Source organism: Vitis vinifera, chromosome 18, assembly GCF_030704535.1.
Source record: "Vitis vinifera cultivar Pinot Noir 40024 chromosome 18, ASM3070453v1".
Classification (NCBI taxonomy): domain Eukaryota; kingdom Viridiplantae; phylum Streptophyta; class Magnoliopsida; order Vitales; family Vitaceae; genus Vitis; species Vitis vinifera.
In genome coordinates this window covers 13,123,604-13,142,589 of record NC_081822.1, presented here as the reverse complement: position 1 = coordinate 13,142,589, position 18,986 = coordinate 13,123,604, and the positions used below count along the sequence as shown (strand labels likewise).

The following is an 18,986-nucleotide window of genomic DNA, read 5'->3' as shown; positions in this document are numbered from 1 at the left end:
TTGTGCTCTTGGACAAAGACTTCGAGGTGATGCTCTAGATGATTGTGTTACTCATATTTAGGGCAAAGAGATCAGGGTCTATGACCAGTTTGATGTCACAATAAAGGAGTTTTGGGTGTTGAGGCTAAACTAAGAGCAAGATGGAATTGATTTCAGAGTATTTCAATTGGTGTGAAAGAGAAAGAAGAAGTGGTATTGATCTTGTATATAGGGTTTCAAGCACTACATCAGAGAAAGAAGGAGAAGAAGTGATCGTTGGAATTAGGGCAAATGGGAAGAATGAAGTATATATGTACTGGGAAGTTTTTGGCATTTTACTACTAGTTAAAGGATAATTTTGTCAATTTATATTTGGGTTGGGGTGAGACTAGTTAGAGCAAAATTCATACCCATCCCAAACCCAATTCAGGTTTTTAAAATATCCCCATACCTGACCTATACCCGTTTTTTATATTTCATACCCATCCCAATAAGGGCAGAGTAGGGCGAGTTACCTAGGTAACCCACAAAATTGTCATCCCTACTTACAAAAGACTACATCAAAACTTGGATCCACCCTTTAGCAATCTTCTAGTGTTACATTGCTTTCACTGAAAGTACAATATCAGTTTTTTAGTTGAACTATAGTTGAAAATAGTTATTTATTTTTTAAAGTATACTTTTATTTTAAAAAAATGTATTTTACTAAATGCATTTTATTAAAATTCTTTTAAAGTAAATTATTTTTAGAATAAATTTGAGATATTTTTAAATATTTCTTGAAGTATTTTACAAAACAATTAAAGATATATAGAATAGTTTGATTAGTTTTGCATTATATGCAAGTGCAAAATATTTTTATTGAGAAAATTGTTTTCCATCTTTTGTTAGTTCGTCTATGTTAGAGATATATAGAGGATGCATACTAAGGATCCTTTAATATGTAAAACTTTATGATCAATGATTAACTTAGTCTGATCCTATGTGACTGATAATTAAGGAAAATTTACCAAATCAATGTCAAGTTAAATGCCTTAAAGATTAAAACTTTTTATCATATTACTTATTAAAAGACTCTTAAAGAAAGAATTTTAAGTTTTAAAATATGGTTCCAGACTTGGATGGCCTATATTAGTGATTCAATCTTAAGAGACTAAAAATTCTTTAATTAGTACTTGTTATTCCTTAGTCCCTAGTCAGAAACTAGATTTGTGAAAATTTCCAAACTAGTTTATTATTTTTTTTCTCAATTAACAATTCAATTTGTTAATCAATCAATTTTTCATTTAAGGGTTGTAGGACCTCAGACGCTACCAATTCTTCTAAAAGCAATTGTTGTTAGGAAAGGCGCATACCCTACCCTTATTGTGTCTTCACCCAAGCACCCATGGTGAACACAAAGGGAGTTGATGGACCCAACCAAAACCCTCCGATCAGTCAACAATCTCCCCCCAGCGACACCCATGGGGTTCGAACTCATAACATTGGCTCTGATACCACTTGTAGGACCTTAGGCACTACCAACTCTCCTAAAAGCAATTGTTTTTAGGAAAAACGCATATCCTAACCTTATAGTGCATCCCTCTAAGCGCCCACGGAGAATACAAGGGGAGTTGATGGATGCGGCCAACCCTCCAATATGCCAACAAAGGTCATTACTTGATTTGATCTAGACAAGATTAGTTAAATGTTCTAGTTCCTTAGGATGATAACCCAGAATACTAAAGGTTATAATGATTTTTTCTCTAGTTTTTCTCAACCAAGATCACTAGGTAATTAAGCTTTGGTAATCTCATACAACATAGAAGTAAATAACTGGTTAAGATGTTCCCAAATCAAATCCTATCGATGGATAATGTGTTAAATCTATAAAAGAAATCATAAACTCAACAATCCTCCACCCAATGGCTTTTTCTAGATCCTAACACAGAAAGGTGGAAACCTGTAAGAGGGTTGGTGGCTAGGGTTTTCTCTCTCTTAGTAAATGGAATGCAAGACTAAAGCCCTTACCCTTAAGGAAGATATTTATAGGTTAGCTTCTTGTAAGCTTAAGAAACTTAAGCTCAATGTAGGCTTACGTGTCACTTATTTAAATCCCTTTCCCATTTACAGAATTGTCACCTCAACTATTTAGACCTGGCATGAGAGTCTCCATATCTAATTTTTCAAAAATCTTATTAAGAGTATGTCGGGCATTTTTAAATGACAAAATTTGTACATATTCTTAACAATAATTTAGAAATTTGTTCCATCTCTTAGAGTAATTATACCAATTTGGACGCCTTTATGAGCATTATTACCTTCATCTGCCCTTTAACATAATTATCTCGTAAGAATAGAATAAAAGTGATAACATAATTATTACTTTATTAAGTTTTTGGTGGACTTCGTAATAGTACCCTTTCCTCTTAGAACAACTCCCTCCATTGTGTAGAACCATTCGTGAAGAACTGTGGCCCACCCCAAAATCAGGGGTGTTTTAGTAATTGGAGAGCGCAGTTTCTGGAACGAGGACGAAATCGAGACACGACAGATAACTAATCTCGAGTCTTGACTCTTCCTGGAAAATTCATGAACGAATAATAGTCAGCAAAGCCGCCATCAGTTTCCTAGAATGACAAGATGTATCATTTTATTCAAAGTCAGATGTATCATTCATTTTCATTTGGAGCAAAGGAAATCTCAACAACCATTCCAGTATCAAAATTGTATGGAACGAAATTTCACAAGTTTTCCAACCAAAAAAAAAAAAAAAAAAAGGAGAGAGAGAGATATTTAAGGGAAAAAACCAAAAAACCAAAAAAAGATAGGCCAAAACTTTATATTCCAAAATACATTAATTTGGCATAATTGGGCGCAAAATGAAAAGATCATTATTTCAAAAACGATTAATGGGGAAGAAAATTCATAGTCCTCAACAAGTTCTTGTATTTACAAAAAAAAAAAAAGAAGAAAGTTTTAGAAAGAAGAGAAGAATGGAAAAAACAATGAGGATGGCTAGACCTAAAATAAAAAATTGTGAAAGGTAATAAGTTTAAATATCAAACCATGAGTGAAAATTTAAGTGCAATAGCTTGATTCTAGTTAAGAAATAAATAAATAATATGTGCATCTACAATATTAAGTTGTTACGCTGAATATGAGTGCCATAACTTTTCCTTAACCTACTAAAATTCAAACCAATATTCTTTGTAGCTATACTATATTTTTCAAAACAACAATAAAATCCATTATATATAGCACATATCCACACACTCTCGTCACACCATGATAGTAAAAATCTGCTCCATCCCTTAGAGTAATTATACCAATTTGGACGTCTTTATGAGCATTATTACCTTCATCTGCCCTTTAACATACTTATCTCGTAAGAATAGAATAGAAGCGATAACATGATTATTACTTTATTAAGTTTTTAGTGGACTTCGTAATAGTACCCTTTCCTCTTAGAACAAGTCCCTCCATTGTGTAGAACCATTCGTGAAGAACTGTGGCCCACCCCAAAATCAGGGGTGTTTTAGTAATTGGAGAGCGCAGTTTCTGGAACGAGGACGAAATCGAGACACGACATATAATTAATCTCGAGTCTCGACTCTTCCTGGAAAATTCATGAACGAATAATAGTCAGCAAAGCCGCCATCAGTTTCCTAGAATGACCCTATAACGCATCTTTATAACTACAAGCCTGAATCAATTCTTGATCAAATTCATTCTCTTTAGAAGCCGTTCTCCGCCCATCAACCTTCTTCTTCACTTCCTCTCTGCAACAAATCATTTCCATTGAAGTAATGGAGGTACAGCAACAAGAAATGAAGTCTCTTGGAGTCTTTGATATCTACAGAGAAGCCTACAAGATCATTCTCTCACGGAGGAAGATCTTCACCCAAATCACCTTTGCCCTGATCCTCCCACTATCCTTCATTTCCTTAGCTCATACTATATTATCCAACACTCTGTTCCCCAAAATCACTGATCAGAATCAAAAAGATTTGGCTGAAACCCAAGTCCCCACTTCCAACTACGCCAACATATTTGATCTTCTCCCGTCGACATCTGCCTCCTATTGGCTTCTCCAGGCTGCATACACCATCTTCTCTTTTATCCTGTTCCTCCTTTCCACGTCCGCCATAGTTTACACCATGGCTTGCATCTACTCCGGTCGGGAAGTGACTTTTAGGCTGGTTATGAGCGTAGTGCCAAAGGTTTGGAAGAGACTCATGGTCACATTCTTCACAATCTTTCTGGCCCTCTGCACTTACCACGTGGTTGCCTTTCTAGTCTTAGCTTTAGTAGCAGTGTTGATTGCATTTGGCCCTAATACTAATGTGGGGTTGGTGATTTTGTCGGTTGTTGTGGTGTTGTACTTGATGGGTTTTCTTTACATGAGCATAGTTTGGCAATTAGCTAGCACAATATCGGTGTTAGAGGACTCATATGGGTTTCAAGCCATGAAAAAGAGTAACCAACTAATCAGAGGCAAGGTAGGTATGGCAACCTTCATCTTCTTGAAGCTGGGTTTAGTCTATTACATGCTACACAAGGCATTGGAGAGGGTGGTGTTGCATGGAGAGCCACTGGGCATGGTGAATAGGGTGGCTTTTGCAAATGTGTGCTTATCGTTACTTTCGTTGTTGAGTCTCTTTGAACGTGTCATTCAGACTGTTATCTACTTCGTTTGCAAATCCCACCACCACGAAAATATTGACAAGTTGGCTCTATCGGATCATCTCCAGGTTTACACCCAAGAGTATTACATTCCTTTAAAGGGCGACAATCTTCAGTTAAAGCAGTTCAATGTAGGATGAGCTTTTGGTAATTAAAGTTGTAATTTGTTGTTCATCAAGGTTATTGTTGTTCAATTATGGATCTGTATAAAATCCAGATTGACAGCACAGATAAATCAATTCATGTCGCTTGAATATTGAATTGAATAATAAAGAAATCTTTATATATATATAGATCAATTGCTTAAGATTTGGCCTTTCTTTTCATTTTCTGAATTGCTTTGGTAAAAAACCATGGATGTATAAATCAGGACATAATTAATCTCAAGGAGAAAGACCTACTTGTTCCATATTAATTAAACCTATCAGAGACGTAAACCTGGATATTTGACAAAAAGTATTCAGTCTTTTGGGTAAAAAATATAGGAAAAGTATTTTTATCCATTTAAAATTACATTAGCAATGTTAAAAAAATAAAAAGTCCTTCTTCCAACGTCAGATTTATTTAAGGGGAAAAGTGGATTTTGATTTACTAACTTGAAAAAATATAAAAAATCGAATTCAGTTTTTATTAATTAATTTTATCTTTCATCTATTTTAAAATATTTTAAAATACATATATTTTTTTATGAGTTAATATTTATTTCCTAAAATGACGTTTACTTGTCATATTAATAATATCAATTGACAATTATTTATTTATTTTTGTGACAATTGGTTAAAATAAAAAATTTTAAAACTAAAAAATACAATTAAAATTAGGAAAAATTTAAAACTAAAAATAAAAAAAATAAAATATTAACTTTTACCTCATTAAATGACACTAATAGAAAATATAGATATCCAGAAAAAAATTAGAAATACAATGAGATTCAATATTTTATTTTTAAAAATTTTTAAGTTTTATTATTTTAATTGTATTTAATTTTTTAGTTATTCTAGTTTTAATTACATTTTTTATTTTTAAAATTTCTTATTTTTTTATTGTTGAGGTAAATTAACAAAATTTGTATTCAATTTTTATTAAAAAAAAATGAAAAGATGAGTAAATTTATATAATATTATATATAAAATTATTATTAATTGGGGAACTAAAAAATTTTATGTATCATCTAAGAATTTTTCTAAAATGATTTATATCTTATATTATATAATAAAAAATTTATAATATATTTATCTATAACATACTTTTATCAAATTAAAATGATAAATTAATTTTTTTTGATAATTTTTGTGTCAAATATTTCGAAAAATAAAGGGGCATCAGCTGACTGATTCAACGGCATGCTATCCAGTTTCTTTTTGCCAACGTGAAGTCAAGGGGGATAAGTACAAATAAATGTAAGGATATTTTAGTAATTAAAGGGATCAACGGTATGTTTGACCAGAAGATAAGCGTGTTGACCCATCTCGATGGAATCGAGAGTGGGAAAAAGGCTCCTGACAAGAATCTTCGCCTGTGCGTAAAAGACACGACCATCCATTAGTCTTTGCCGTCCTTGACGAACAAGACCTCTTTCCAAAATGCCCATCTATTTCCTCCAAACTATTTGTTGCCATTTCCCCAACTACATACAAAGAATTTAAGAAAAATAATCATAAAATTCTTGTTCTCTGTTTTTATTAGGCACATATTTTTTTTTTTTCATAATTCTGGTAGAAGGAAGACTCAAGTCTTTCCAGGAAAAAAAGATAGGGATCGACTGGGGTGATTTATTGGAAAACCAGGGGTAGCTTGATAAATAGAAGTCCACCTCCATTTCCTATATCTATTCAGAGCAGAAGCAAATCTTCTCCATCACCTTCTCTTTTGCAACAAAATTTCCACTGAAGCAACAAGGAGTTATGGATCTAGAGCAGGAGGAAATGCAGTTTCTAGGGATCTTTGGGATCTACAAGGAGGCTTACAAGATCATCTTCTCATGGAAGAAGATTTTCAGCCAAATCACCGTTGCCCTGATCCTTCCACTGTGCTTCATCTTCCTAGCTTATATTGAAGTATCCGACTATCTCTTCCAGAAAATCGTCATCCATGAATTCGAATTGGATGGAACTCGAGTAGATTCTGCAAAATACAACAAAATATCGGATCTTCTCTCGAGCGAATTGATCGCTTTTTGGCTTTTGAAGTTGGCATATCTAGTCTTTACACTCATCTTCTCCCTCCTGTCAACATCTGCTGTAGTTTACACCATCGCTTGCATCTACACCGGCCGAGAAGTGACTTTTAAGAAGGTGATGAGTGTGGTCCCCAGGGTCTGGAAAAGGCTCATGGTCACCTTCTTGTGTATCTTTGTTGCTGTCTTCGCTTACAACATATTTGCACTACTAATTCTAATTTTATGGGCACTGTGTATTGGACCTGTCAAGATTGGTATCTTGATCTTGTGGGTTATGTTCATCTTGTACTTGGTTGGGCTCTCGTATATGAGCATAATTTGGCAATTGGCTAGCGTGGTATCGGTGTTGGAAGACTTGTATGGGTTTCGAGCCATGGTGAAGAGTAGAGCACTGATAAGAGGTAAGCTTGTGGTGGCAATTGTCATCTTCCTTAAGCTAAATATTTCACTGTTTGTCATAAAGATAGCATTTGAGAGGCTGGTGGTGTATGGGGCCTCACTGGGTATGGCCAATAGGGTAGGGTATGGGATTTTGTGTTTCTTATTACTTTTCAAGCTATTTCTCTTTGGACTTGTCCTCCAAACGATTATCTACTTTGTGTGCAAGTCCTACCACCATGAAAACATTGACAAGTCAGCCCTATCTGATCACCTCGAAGTTTACATGGGAGAATATGTTCCTTTGAAGGCGAAGGATGTTCAGCTAGAGCAATATGACGTTTGATCCCTTTTCTGGATTTTATTTTTTTTGTTTTTCTTTTCTCTTTTAATAGAAGTTGTTGTAATATTTGTCCTTCCATCTTTGTGAGATCGATGGAGATTGTGATAATTAATGAAATAGTAGATATGAAGTTAATTCCAAGAATACGCATAAGAAAATTCTTCCTTTTCTTTCATTCTATGTATTGCTATGACTGGACTTTGTTGGAGTAGCAAATGAATGCCATAAATCAACTGAAACTAGGAGCAAATATTAAGAGTGAATGAGCCAATTCATCCCGCAGCGCTTGACTCAGTCAAGCTCATTAATAGCTTTGGAGAGAAATGGAAATTAGAAGCATCCCAAATTCTCAGTTTTGCAACCAGCTCAAACTGTTGAGGGAAAATTCAACTCACCATGTAATATCATCTTGAGAAGTCAGAGTAGACTGGCATTGGAAGACTTAGATGCTGCAATAACTGTAATTGCCCAGAGCACTTGGAGTTGGCTGAGAGATACTACCACCGATAACATGACCTAGCTAATTGATATAATGTACTTAGAGGTTGTTTAATTGTTACAGAATTAATATAATTTAATAACTTAATTTAAGTCTATAAGTAGATTAAATTTGTTTGATTAAATAACTTAAAATTATTTTTAGTGCTAAGTAATAAGTCAAAATAATTATCTTACCCTCAGTCTCAAATCTTTGTAGCATTAGTGAGAGTACGTGTATTTTAGAATTATGATTTTCACACACACATATATATATATATATATATATATATATATGTATCATTTGTTATAATAAATGTTTTATGATTATCTTACATATCTACAATAATTTAAATATGGATGCTTTATAAATAAATTTATTCTTTAAAGTTAATAAAAATGAATATGAGATAAAATCAACGAAGATAAATATTAATTAAAATTAATAAGGGTATCAATTTGATAATTTAAAATAAAATTTAAGTTTTTAACTTTACCAAACAACCTTAATATTTAAAAATAAAAATAAGTAACAAACTTTAAGTTAACAACTTAAAATAATTTTGGATAATAGAAATAATATAATCCCAAGAGGAAACTAATCCAATTAGGCTCATTAAGGATTTGCAATTTTAATTCACTCGAAGTTAATAACTATAGTAAGGAGATTATCATAATGATTTCGATAAAATTCAAATAGAAATAATTAATAATTATTTATTATTTTTATGGAATAAAAATTTATAATGAAGAAATTATAATGATTTTCTTATGCTTGATTTTACCATAAAAAAATATGATAAAAAATTAAATATAATTATAATAAATTAAAATTTTATGTATTTTAAAATTATTTACATAAAAAAATAAATAAAATGAATTTAAAATAACACATAATGTTAATTTATTAACTTAAATATATTTATATTTTCTTTCACTTTTCTTTCCTTTTATTTACTTTCAGCCACAATTTAATCCATGTCCATTCCATGTAGGATGTCCTTGTTTCTAATTGAAGTTATACTTGCAACAGTTGTCCTTGCATCATTATATGATGGAGATGGCAATTGATTGCAAGTGATGAAAGAATTTTGTGTGAATTGGTAATAAAATAATTAATAATTTGAGGATCTAAGGGCAAAAGTACCCTTATGATCATGCTAAATTTAGTCCAAAACCTAACCATCTTGTTTCAATACATGGCCAAAAATGGTTGCATGTGGATGTTAATTATTATTTGTAAATAAGATGTCACAAACACGTCAATAGTTACGAAACCAAAAAAATTCATCCAATGAAAATTTCTCATCATTAAATCACACCTAACTATTTCCTCTGCACAATACTACAAATGTGGTTGGCTATATGTTCCGCATCTCTTGCAATTCCAAATAACCCTCGACTTGCAAATCCAACAAAATAGAGATCATTTTCCCCATTCTAGTGATTTGGAAGCTCTTCTTAGGCATTACATCCTTGTTAAAAATGCCTTCACCGTCCAATTTACATTTAATTTAAAGCACATTTATTACGGTTTTTGAGATCTACGATCATGATCATGATCACAATCACACACACACATACACATATATATATAACAAATATTGATAGGTAAAATGGTCAACTTTGTACCTTAAGCCATTTTAGAACAGTGCTTTTGTGACCTGTACAGAAGATTATAGCATCAAATCGGTTCATTTTTCTATTAGAAAAATAGACATAGTTGTTGTCTGCTACACGTTCACACACATGTTCAGACAACTCTGATGTGGTCCAACACCTTAACCACGTCCTCCACCAAATCTCACTTCCCTACAGTTAAGGAGCATGTTCCATAAACTGCTTATAGTGGTGCTAAATAAAAAACAATATGGTTTGATGGGAAACCACAATTTTATATATAAGTCTTGGTCCCGAACTCGTCTCTCTCTGCTGTTTTTCTTTAGTAATACACCATCTAACGAAGAGATATCAAAGTTTGGAAAATCAAGATTTGCAACAACTAGTCAACATACAATTCAAAAACAATGGCTGGAGGTAAGAAGATGATCTTAAATTTTTCAAAAATGATTCGTATGGAAAAAATTTTATATATTTTGGATTGAATATATTGCATGTAAATCTCTTACAATAGTCACATTCTATTTTTTTTATTGTCGGCACAACCTAATAGATAACATCATTTTCATTAGTGATTATTAATATACTACATATGTGAGAGTTAATTCTCATGAAAGCTTAAGATTATAGAATCTGGGTCCACGATGTATATCATCCTCCTCTTGTGATCAAAGTGGTCGAAGATGTAATGGGAAAGAGTCTTCATCGAAAATAAATCGAAATAATATGATATTTTCACCAAGTCTTTGAAAAATGATGTATTCACGATGTTCTAGGACAAACTAAGCATCCATATATTTATTTTCATTCCAGTGTGATTTTATTTTATGATAGAACCCAATGCTTCCATTGCCAAATTATCAAGCCTTCCTACATGATGAAGTAATTAATGAGTTAACTATGATTAAATTATGTATGAGAATATACCTGAATTTCTCCTTTCTTAATCTTCTCTATGGTTCCAACATCAATAACGGGAGATGAATGGGTTACATCTTTAAGATAAAAGGGTCCCTCGCTTGGCCTTGGAAGCTCATAACTAGAAAGATCTCCATAAATCAATTTGGAGAAGGATGCGGTCAGATAATCCACCACCTTGCAAGGAATGTATTTCAACAAAAACATTCCAAGTAACACCATTTCCTTTGTAACCACATGTATTTGTATCCAACTATATGGTTAGTGGAGCTATCATATATATGGAGAAGAAATCTAATAAAACCCTCAAAGATCTAGAGTTCCAAGTTTTAATTATCAGATAAAAATGTCTTCATGGCTTCAAGCAGATATTGCCATCACAAATTATAGAAATTGTGAAGAAAAAGAGACATTACTCGGTTGCGAACAACAATAGAGGTTATTGCACCATGATCCCATAAGTCATAAGCTATCTCCATGCCAGAATTCCCACATTCAACAACCAAAACTTCTTTGTTAGTGAATCTCTTTCCATTCTTATAATTGCTACAATGCATGAAATCCCCTCCAAAACTGTCCAACCCAGGTATCTTAGGAATGAGACCCTCACTGTTATTACCAGTGGCAACCACCAGAAACTTCCCTAGGTACACCTCTAGCTCATCAGAGAGTGTGTTCTTAGCCACTATGTGCCACTTTCCTGCAACCTTATCATAGGATGCAGACTCTATAAAGCAGTGGTATTGTGGGTTTATCTGAAAGTAAGATGCATAGTCCTCCAAGTACTGAGGAAAACCAGCCTTGGGGATAAATGTGGGTGTACCTGGTGGGTAGGCCATTTGGGGAAGTTGGCAGAACTACTTTCCCAGATGAAGCTTCAAGCGATCATAAGACCTTTTCTTCCACAAAGAGGCAAAGCAATCCTCTCTTTCCAGGATTATGTTAGGGATGGAGAGAACATTTAGGCATACAGAAGTTGAAAGACCGGAAGGGCTAGCTCCTACAATGATTACCACTTTTTCTAGGTCTCTTAGAGTGTGTTTGGGAGTGATTTTAGAAAACGTTTATAACATTTCTAACACTTAAATAATAAAAATTTTCAAGTATTAGAAAAGTTAAAAGCGCTTTGTAGACTCACTACCAAACAGACTCTTAATTTCTCTTACTCTCTAGTCAACTATAGCTACTATCTCTATAGTAGGTTGGTGGCTCCATGAACAAAAGTCCACATATACATAGACAACATCAGTGAGGCACTCGGATTCTACACCATCCTGATGGATTCCACTCTTAAATGTATTTCCTTATTTATGTGAATTTTCGAATATATTGTCTTTACAAATTATATCCTCATTTTTGTTTTCAGAAAACATGTAAAGCAATGAGTGAAAGCCAATGAGTGATAAGTGTTAGAGATATTTATGACTACATGCATACGTAGATAATATCATCTAACAATTGAAGAATGATAAATTTTAAATGAAATATTGTAATGAATTAATAAAATAATCAATCATTGGATATTTTACCTTTTTTCCTCACATTTCTATCTTTTTTATTTTGGGATTCATGTAGACATCCATATGTATCATCCTAGATTTCTTAACTTTTTTTTTTTCAATGAAATATCCAAAATTTAATATTTCAAGGAACTTAGAAGAGTTAAAAAGAGAAATATTTAGAGTCGTTTACCAAACTAGGTTTTATTTCCAAATTTATCTACCAGTACACCTTCTGAAGATGTAATATAATAATGATAAAATAAAATTGAAAAATGGGTATTGCTTAAATACCACTTGAATAATAATCGAAAGTCTAATAGGGAACACCAAAGAGAGTGTGAATGGGTGATTTTAAAAAATTAAATAAATATTTATAAATTATAACTACTTTTCTTATCCCAAGATATTATAGGGACAACCTGGATATTCAAATAGGATTTTACCCCAATTAAAAATCTGATTTTTATGGTTAATTGATTTCCAAAGATCAACAATATATGTTGAAATATGTTAAGGATAATAATAATCACTACCAGAATGACCAACCACAAGATAATCCCAACAAATCAATAATTGGTTATAGGTATAACCACCACAAGATAACGAATTCAACAAACTTAATAACTAATTAACCAATCAATCCAATATATTCAATATCTTCAACCAAAATATATATAAGAATACATATAAACCTTTTAGACTAGCCCTGCAAGATATTAGGTTAAAACAAATTAACCTATTCTAGGCAATTCAAACGAAATATCAAATAAATATGCAATAAGGTACAAGATTTTTACTTGGAAAACCCCCATTAATTGTAGAGATAAAAAACCACGATGTCTAAGACCTATCAATAGAACTCTACTATTCGAAATCAAGTCACATAGATTTACCTGGTCATTTTAGCCTAACAACTTACTATCCAGTACCTACAACTTGATCCACGTTTGTAATGCAATAACTACATGTTGCTTCTTAGTAGATTCTTTGGTCTCTCAGAAGGGATTACGGTATTCAACCAACAATTCAAAGAATCAAATCCTTGAATGAGAGAACGAGAATGGTGTAGCAATAAGGCTTTTCTCATAAGGAGTCTCTCTCTCAATAATGAGAGGTCTCTAAACCCTAAGGTCTCTATGATCTCTTAGCCCGAATCTCTAAGCTTGAAACTCTAACCCTCAAAGGGTTACAAGGAAGGTATTTATAGGAAAAATCCATAAGGATTTCGATATCTTAAGTTTTCAAATTTGAGTTTGATTGAAATTCATTCAAAATAAGTTTCTAAACTTGGTAGGACTGTCATGACTACTTAAGCAAACTTAAATCACTTGAGCGTTCTAACTGTTTAAGCGGGATTAACCACTTGAGCGCTCTAACCGCTTCAACTGTCCCTACTTTTTTGAAAAAATATTTTAAAAACATTTTAAGCACCTAAATGATACTAAACCTTTTATACCTTAAATAAGCCTTTATATGCCACGAAGCAAACCTTTGAGATGTACATGTGACTTTCTGGTTGGACGAACAATAACCCTTGATCTTCAATAGAGAGCAAGTCACGATCTTAAAAGACTTTTATGGTCATACATAAATTGGAACAAAATTGCTAACATGTAAACAAGACTCAATCTCCTAACAAAAATTTATTGCTTTACATGTTCGCATTTTCTAGGAAAGAAAGTGGGAAATAGGAAAAGTGTGTATACTTGGTTGCCTTTTAACGAAATAAAATCTATTCTAGAAATTTTAGAGATTCTCTTCCTTGAAACACATTTAAATATATATATATATATATATATATATATATAAGAACTTTAAATAAAATATTATTAAGTTGTTAAATGATAGAGTCATCCATTTAGACCTTATTTCAAAATAATTTTAAAAATATTAAAAATGTTTTTTTAATGTTTGAAAATGCTTTTATGTAAAAACATCTGATGTTCTCTCCACCAAATGGACGGTGTTTTGGATTTTGAAGATGTCAAATCTAGTCTTTACACCCATCTTCTCCCTCATATCAACTTCTCCAATAGTGATCACTTCCATCTACATAGGCCAAGAAGTGACTTTCAAGAAGGTGATGAGTGTAGTCCTAAGGTCTGGAAAAGGCTCATCGTCACCTTTTTGTCTATCTTCTTCGCTTACAACATAGTTGCAATGCTAATTTTAATTATATGGTAGTGTATATTAATTGAACCTATCAATATTGGTATCTTGATGAAATTTGCTATGGGTTATGCTAATCTTGTACTTTAATTGAGCTCTCATTTATGAGCACAGTTTAGCAATTGGCTAGCATGATATTGGCATTGGAAGACTTATATAGGTTTCGAGCCATGGTGAAGAGTAAAGCACTAATAAGTGGTAAGTTTTGGAAGGCAATGGTCATCTTACTTAAGCTGAATTTTTCATTGTTTGTCAAGTAGATGGCATTTAAAAGGTTGGTGATGCATGAAGCCTCATTGGGTATGGCCTATGTGATTCGTGTTTCTTATTACTTCTAAAGATCTTTCTCTTTGGACTTGTCCTCCAAACTATTATCTACTTTATGTGCAAGTCGTACCACCATGAAAACATTGATGAAGCAGTCCTATTTGATCACCTCGAAGTTTACATGGAAGAATATGTTCCTTTGAAGGGAAAGGATGTTTAGCTAAAACAATATTACGTTTGATCCTATTTTTGGATTTTTTTTTCTTTTCTTTTTTGATAAAAGTTGTTATAATAGTTGTTCTTCCATGGTTGTGGGATGGAGATTGTGATAATCAATGAACTACTACACAGCTATTCGCTTGAATTGGTTGGGTTGGAACTAGGCAAGCTCCTAGATAATAATAGTCCAGAATAGATATTACCATATCAGGACCAATTAATTATAATTTCATTAATTTGAAAGTCATGCACTTTCATAGAAAGAATTGGGTTAAGTGAGTTACTAGCACAAACAAGAATGACACAAACCCTAGGTTCGTCTCTCCCATTGGGTTTTGTGTTGTGGCTCTATTTGCCACAATATGGAAGTGTTCAATTAGTGCATGGCGATAAATTGTTCAATTGTTTGTGGTGAGTCGTGCTCAATTTGCTTGCCACATGATAAAGTTTGAGTGAATAATCTTTTGCTTTTGCATGTACACCAGTGAGTTAATGAATTTAGGTTATGAGTGTTGTTAATTCCCGTTATAATTACCTCAAAAATTCTTATTCATGAGGTTTTTTATATTATTTTAGGAGTCTTAGTTTAAGCATTAATTAAAGGTATAGTCCAATTATAATTAATTTATGACAAATATAAGTTTGTTACTATTAAAAAGAGAGTTGAATAAAATAAATTTCTTTCTTAGTAGAATTATTGTCAATACTCAAAGAATGTGCAAGACTAAGAAGATCAGTGTTTGAATAATAAGGAATTAATGGTGAATATTAAGAAAGTTGTAATTTGGTTGGTTGAATCATAACAGTATATAATACATCAATTCAATCACAACTCCCTCCACAATTAGTGTATTTAATTCAGGCTTGTTTATATCACATGATTTATGTGTCTAATGAATAAATAATACATCAATTCAGTCACCACTTCCTCAACAATTAGTGCATTTAGATTCAGGCTTGTTTAAATAACATGATTCATATGTTTAAGGAATAATAGTTACAAGGAAGTAACCGATTTATAAGTATTTAAAACACTATCAAAATATAAAAAAAAGATTTATTGAAAGATTTTATAAGCAAAGATCGATAAACAATATGCAAATATCTCAAGTAGTATATAAATTCGGATTTAAAAAGTAAAAAAATAATCTCATAAGTAGAAATGTAAAAAAGAGCATGGGATACTTCTAAAAATTATACAAAGGGGTAACCCTATCAAGTGAATGAAGTTGCACATGCTAAGATGTGAAAAATTTGTCTCCCCCCATTAGTGACTATTAAGTTATCTTGGATATTTTGAAACAAATCAGAATTTGGTATTGGTTCATAATAAAATTGCATTGAATATAGAGTATTATGATGTTTGGTACCTTGATACAACCATATTTGCAATAAGAAATAATTGTTTTTACAATTAGATGAATCAATCAAAAAAAAAAATTGAAAATAAACCAAAATTTTATATCATAAGGAGAGATAATATTAAAACTAGTTAGTTCTAAATCAAGATGATATTCACATTACTAATTATTTTATATTCTATATATTTTTTAGAATTTATTAAGTATAAGACAATTAAATATAAAGTGGTGTATTATTAATATGTACAATGAAGTTTGCTATTTTAGTGATAAAAATAAGAAGATGATTCTAAAGTTGGAGATGATAAAGAAAATGATGTTTCTGATATTTCTTGATCAAGAAAAAACTTCTTTAAGTTTAAAGAAAATAGTGCAAAAAAGTAATTGGCATTGGTATCTTCATTTTATTTATCTCAATTTTTGTAAGTTGAAATTATTGGTATAAAAGAGTATGTAACGAAATTGTAAATGATTAATGTATCATATTATGTCTATAAAGAATGTCTTATCAAGAAATAGTATAAGAATTCATTTCTTGTTGGATTTAGAGTTGTATATGCATATTTTCTCAACCTTGGTGACATAAAATCTTTTAATCATAATAAATATATTTTGAATTTTTTAGATGATTTTACCAAAAAAAAATTAATTAATTAGTTATAAAAATAAAAATTTGAGGCTCATAGGAAGTTTAAAAGAAATGAAAACTCTTGTTGAGAAACAAATTATAAGATTGAGATTTGATAGAGGAAAATTCACCTCAAATGAATTTTATTATTATTGGGAAAGTTAAGATATATATTTCAAAAGTAGTCAAAAACTAGTTATACATCTTAACAAGATGATACAACTAAAAAGAACAAAAAAAATTATGGAGTTGATAAGAAATACATTCAAAGTCAAGTCACTTTCAAAGGTTTTCTAGGTAAATATAGTTAAAAAATATTCTAGCTACCAAAATAGTTTTTGAAGAATACAAAAGGAACATTGAAGCACACATGAGCTACATATTTCTTTCTTGGGCATTTTTCAGTGATTCCATATTCTCATATACCATAAGAGCACAAAAAAAATGTTTAGTGATAAAAGCAAGAAATGTATCCATGATAGTTATAATGATGTAACCAAAGGTTACAAACTATATAACCTAAAAAAAAATGATTATAAGTAGAGATATATATTTTGTGTTTAGAGAATATAAGTTGAGCATGGACTTAAAAAGAAAAGAAAAAAAAAACTTGTTCTAGAAAATGAGTATCAAAAGAATTCTAGGATGGATATTTCAATATTGAGTAGACCTTCTCTTACTAGAACTTCTTCTTCATAAATAGGGATAGAGTAGGAAGTGACTCAAAAGAACACTCAAACTGTTCTTATATTCTGCCTACATTTAAAGAATTATGAGGTCATAAAATAAAATGAAATTACTTTTAAGGTTTAGTTAATTTTTATTTATTTACATATGTGACTCAATCAATGAATAAATAAATTCAACCAATAGAAAAAACAACACATGGGAGTTAACAACTTTTTCAATTTAAAAGAAGCCTGATTATGCTAAATGGGTTTATAAGACAAAGTATAAGGAATTTAGGTTATGAGTGTTGTTAATTCCCATTATAATCACCTCAACAATAATTATTGATTAGGTATTTTTATATTATTTTCGGAGTCCTAGTTTAATCATGTATTAAAGGTGTAGTTCAATTATGATTAATTTATTGCAAATATAAGTTTGTTACTGTTACAAAGAGTTAAATAAAATAATTCCTTTTTTAGTATAATTACTGTCAATAGTCAAAGTGTGTGAGTGAAATAATGTGTAAGATTGAGAAGATCAGTGTTTGAATAACAAGGAATTAATGTTGAATATTAAGAAAATTGAAATTTGGTTGGTTGAATCATAACTATAAATAATAAATCAATTTAGTCACCAGTCCCCCAATAATCAATGTATTTAGATCAAGCTTGTTTAGATCATATGATTTATGTTTCTAATGAATAAATAATATATCGATTCAATCACAACTTCCTTGATAATTAGTGCATTTAGATTTGAGCTTATTTAGATCACATGATTTATGTGTCTAACAAATAATGGTTACAACGAAGTAACCAATCTAAAAGTATTTAAGACACTAGCAAAATAGAAAAAAGATTTATTGAAATATTTTCTAAGCAAATATTAGTAAACAATATGCAATATATCTAGTATACGAATTCATATTTAAAAAGAAAAAACAATCTCATAAGCATAAATGTCAAGAGGGACATGAGATACTTATAAAAATTATACGAAGGGGATGAACAAGTGAATGAAGTTGCAAAAGTTTAGAAGTGATGAATTTATGTTTCCCCAAATTAGTGACTATTAAGTGACCTTAGGTATTTTGATCAAGCACAAACCTTTGTGAACCAAATACATGTTAATGATGAAAAGCTTGATGATAAATTAGTATAGAGAAAATCATGTGATCTTTTAATACAAAATCTAAATATCATTACATCATAGTTCAAAGATTAAAGAGTTCATTATGTTCACATGAGCAAATAAGGACATATTAGAAAATCAACTCTATTAATTCAAAATAGCATCGGCAACAGGTCCTAGTGGCTAAGAAGAAAACAAAGGTCATAGTCATGATCAAGGTAGAGTTGAGCATTACACCTCCACCAAAAGCGGTAAAAATGGAGAAAAAACTTTTTCCAAAGAAAAGAGCAGACTCTTATATCTAAAGATAAGTCTAATGTATAGTGTTTCATGTTGAAAAACGCTTTAGGAGGAATATTTTATGATGATTTCATTGAAAGACCGAAAGGGATATGTACAAAGGAAACTTTACATATACATAGATTTCCCATAATTTTAGGAAACCCAAATATAGGAAATAATAGATGCACAATTTCCA

At 31.3% G+C, this 18,986-nt stretch overlaps 2 protein-coding genes and 1 pseudogene across 2 annotated transcripts; 2 read left to right on the top strand and 1 right to left on the bottom strand.

The window, feature by feature from the left end:
- Positions 1-3,594: 3,594 nt before the first annotated feature.
- On the top strand, positions 3,595-4,933 carry LOC100243642 (uncharacterized). Its single transcript, XM_002278911.5, has one exon. The coding sequence runs from the start codon at positions 3,768-3,770 to the stop codon at positions 4,782-4,784; it is 1,017 nt and encodes a 338-aa protein (XP_002278947.1). The 5' UTR covers positions 3,595-3,767; the 3' UTR covers positions 4,785-4,933.
- Positions 4,934-6,548: 1,615 nt separating this feature from the next.
- On the top strand, positions 6,549-7,547 carry LOC100243726 (uncharacterized). Its single transcript, XM_002267099.2, has one exon. The coding sequence runs from the start codon at positions 6,549-6,551 to the stop codon at positions 7,545-7,547; it is 999 nt and encodes a 332-aa protein (XP_002267135.1).
- A 1,800-nt stretch (positions 7,548-9,347) lies between these two features.
- Positions 9,348-12,962, bottom strand: LOC100265956 (probable indole-3-pyruvate monooxygenase YUCCA10; annotated as a pseudogene).
- Positions 12,963-18,986: the final 6,024 nt, after the last annotated feature.

What these genes read in the sequence shown, in the direction of transcription:
- LOC100243642 (XM_002278911.5), top strand. Translation starts at nt 3,768, where the DNA reads ATGGAGGTACAGCAACAAGAAATGAAGTCTCTTGGAGTCTTTGATATC.
- LOC100243726 (XM_002267099.2), top strand. Translation starts at nt 6,549, where the DNA reads ATGGATCTAGAGCAGGAGGAAATGCAGTTTCTAGGGATCTTTGGGATC.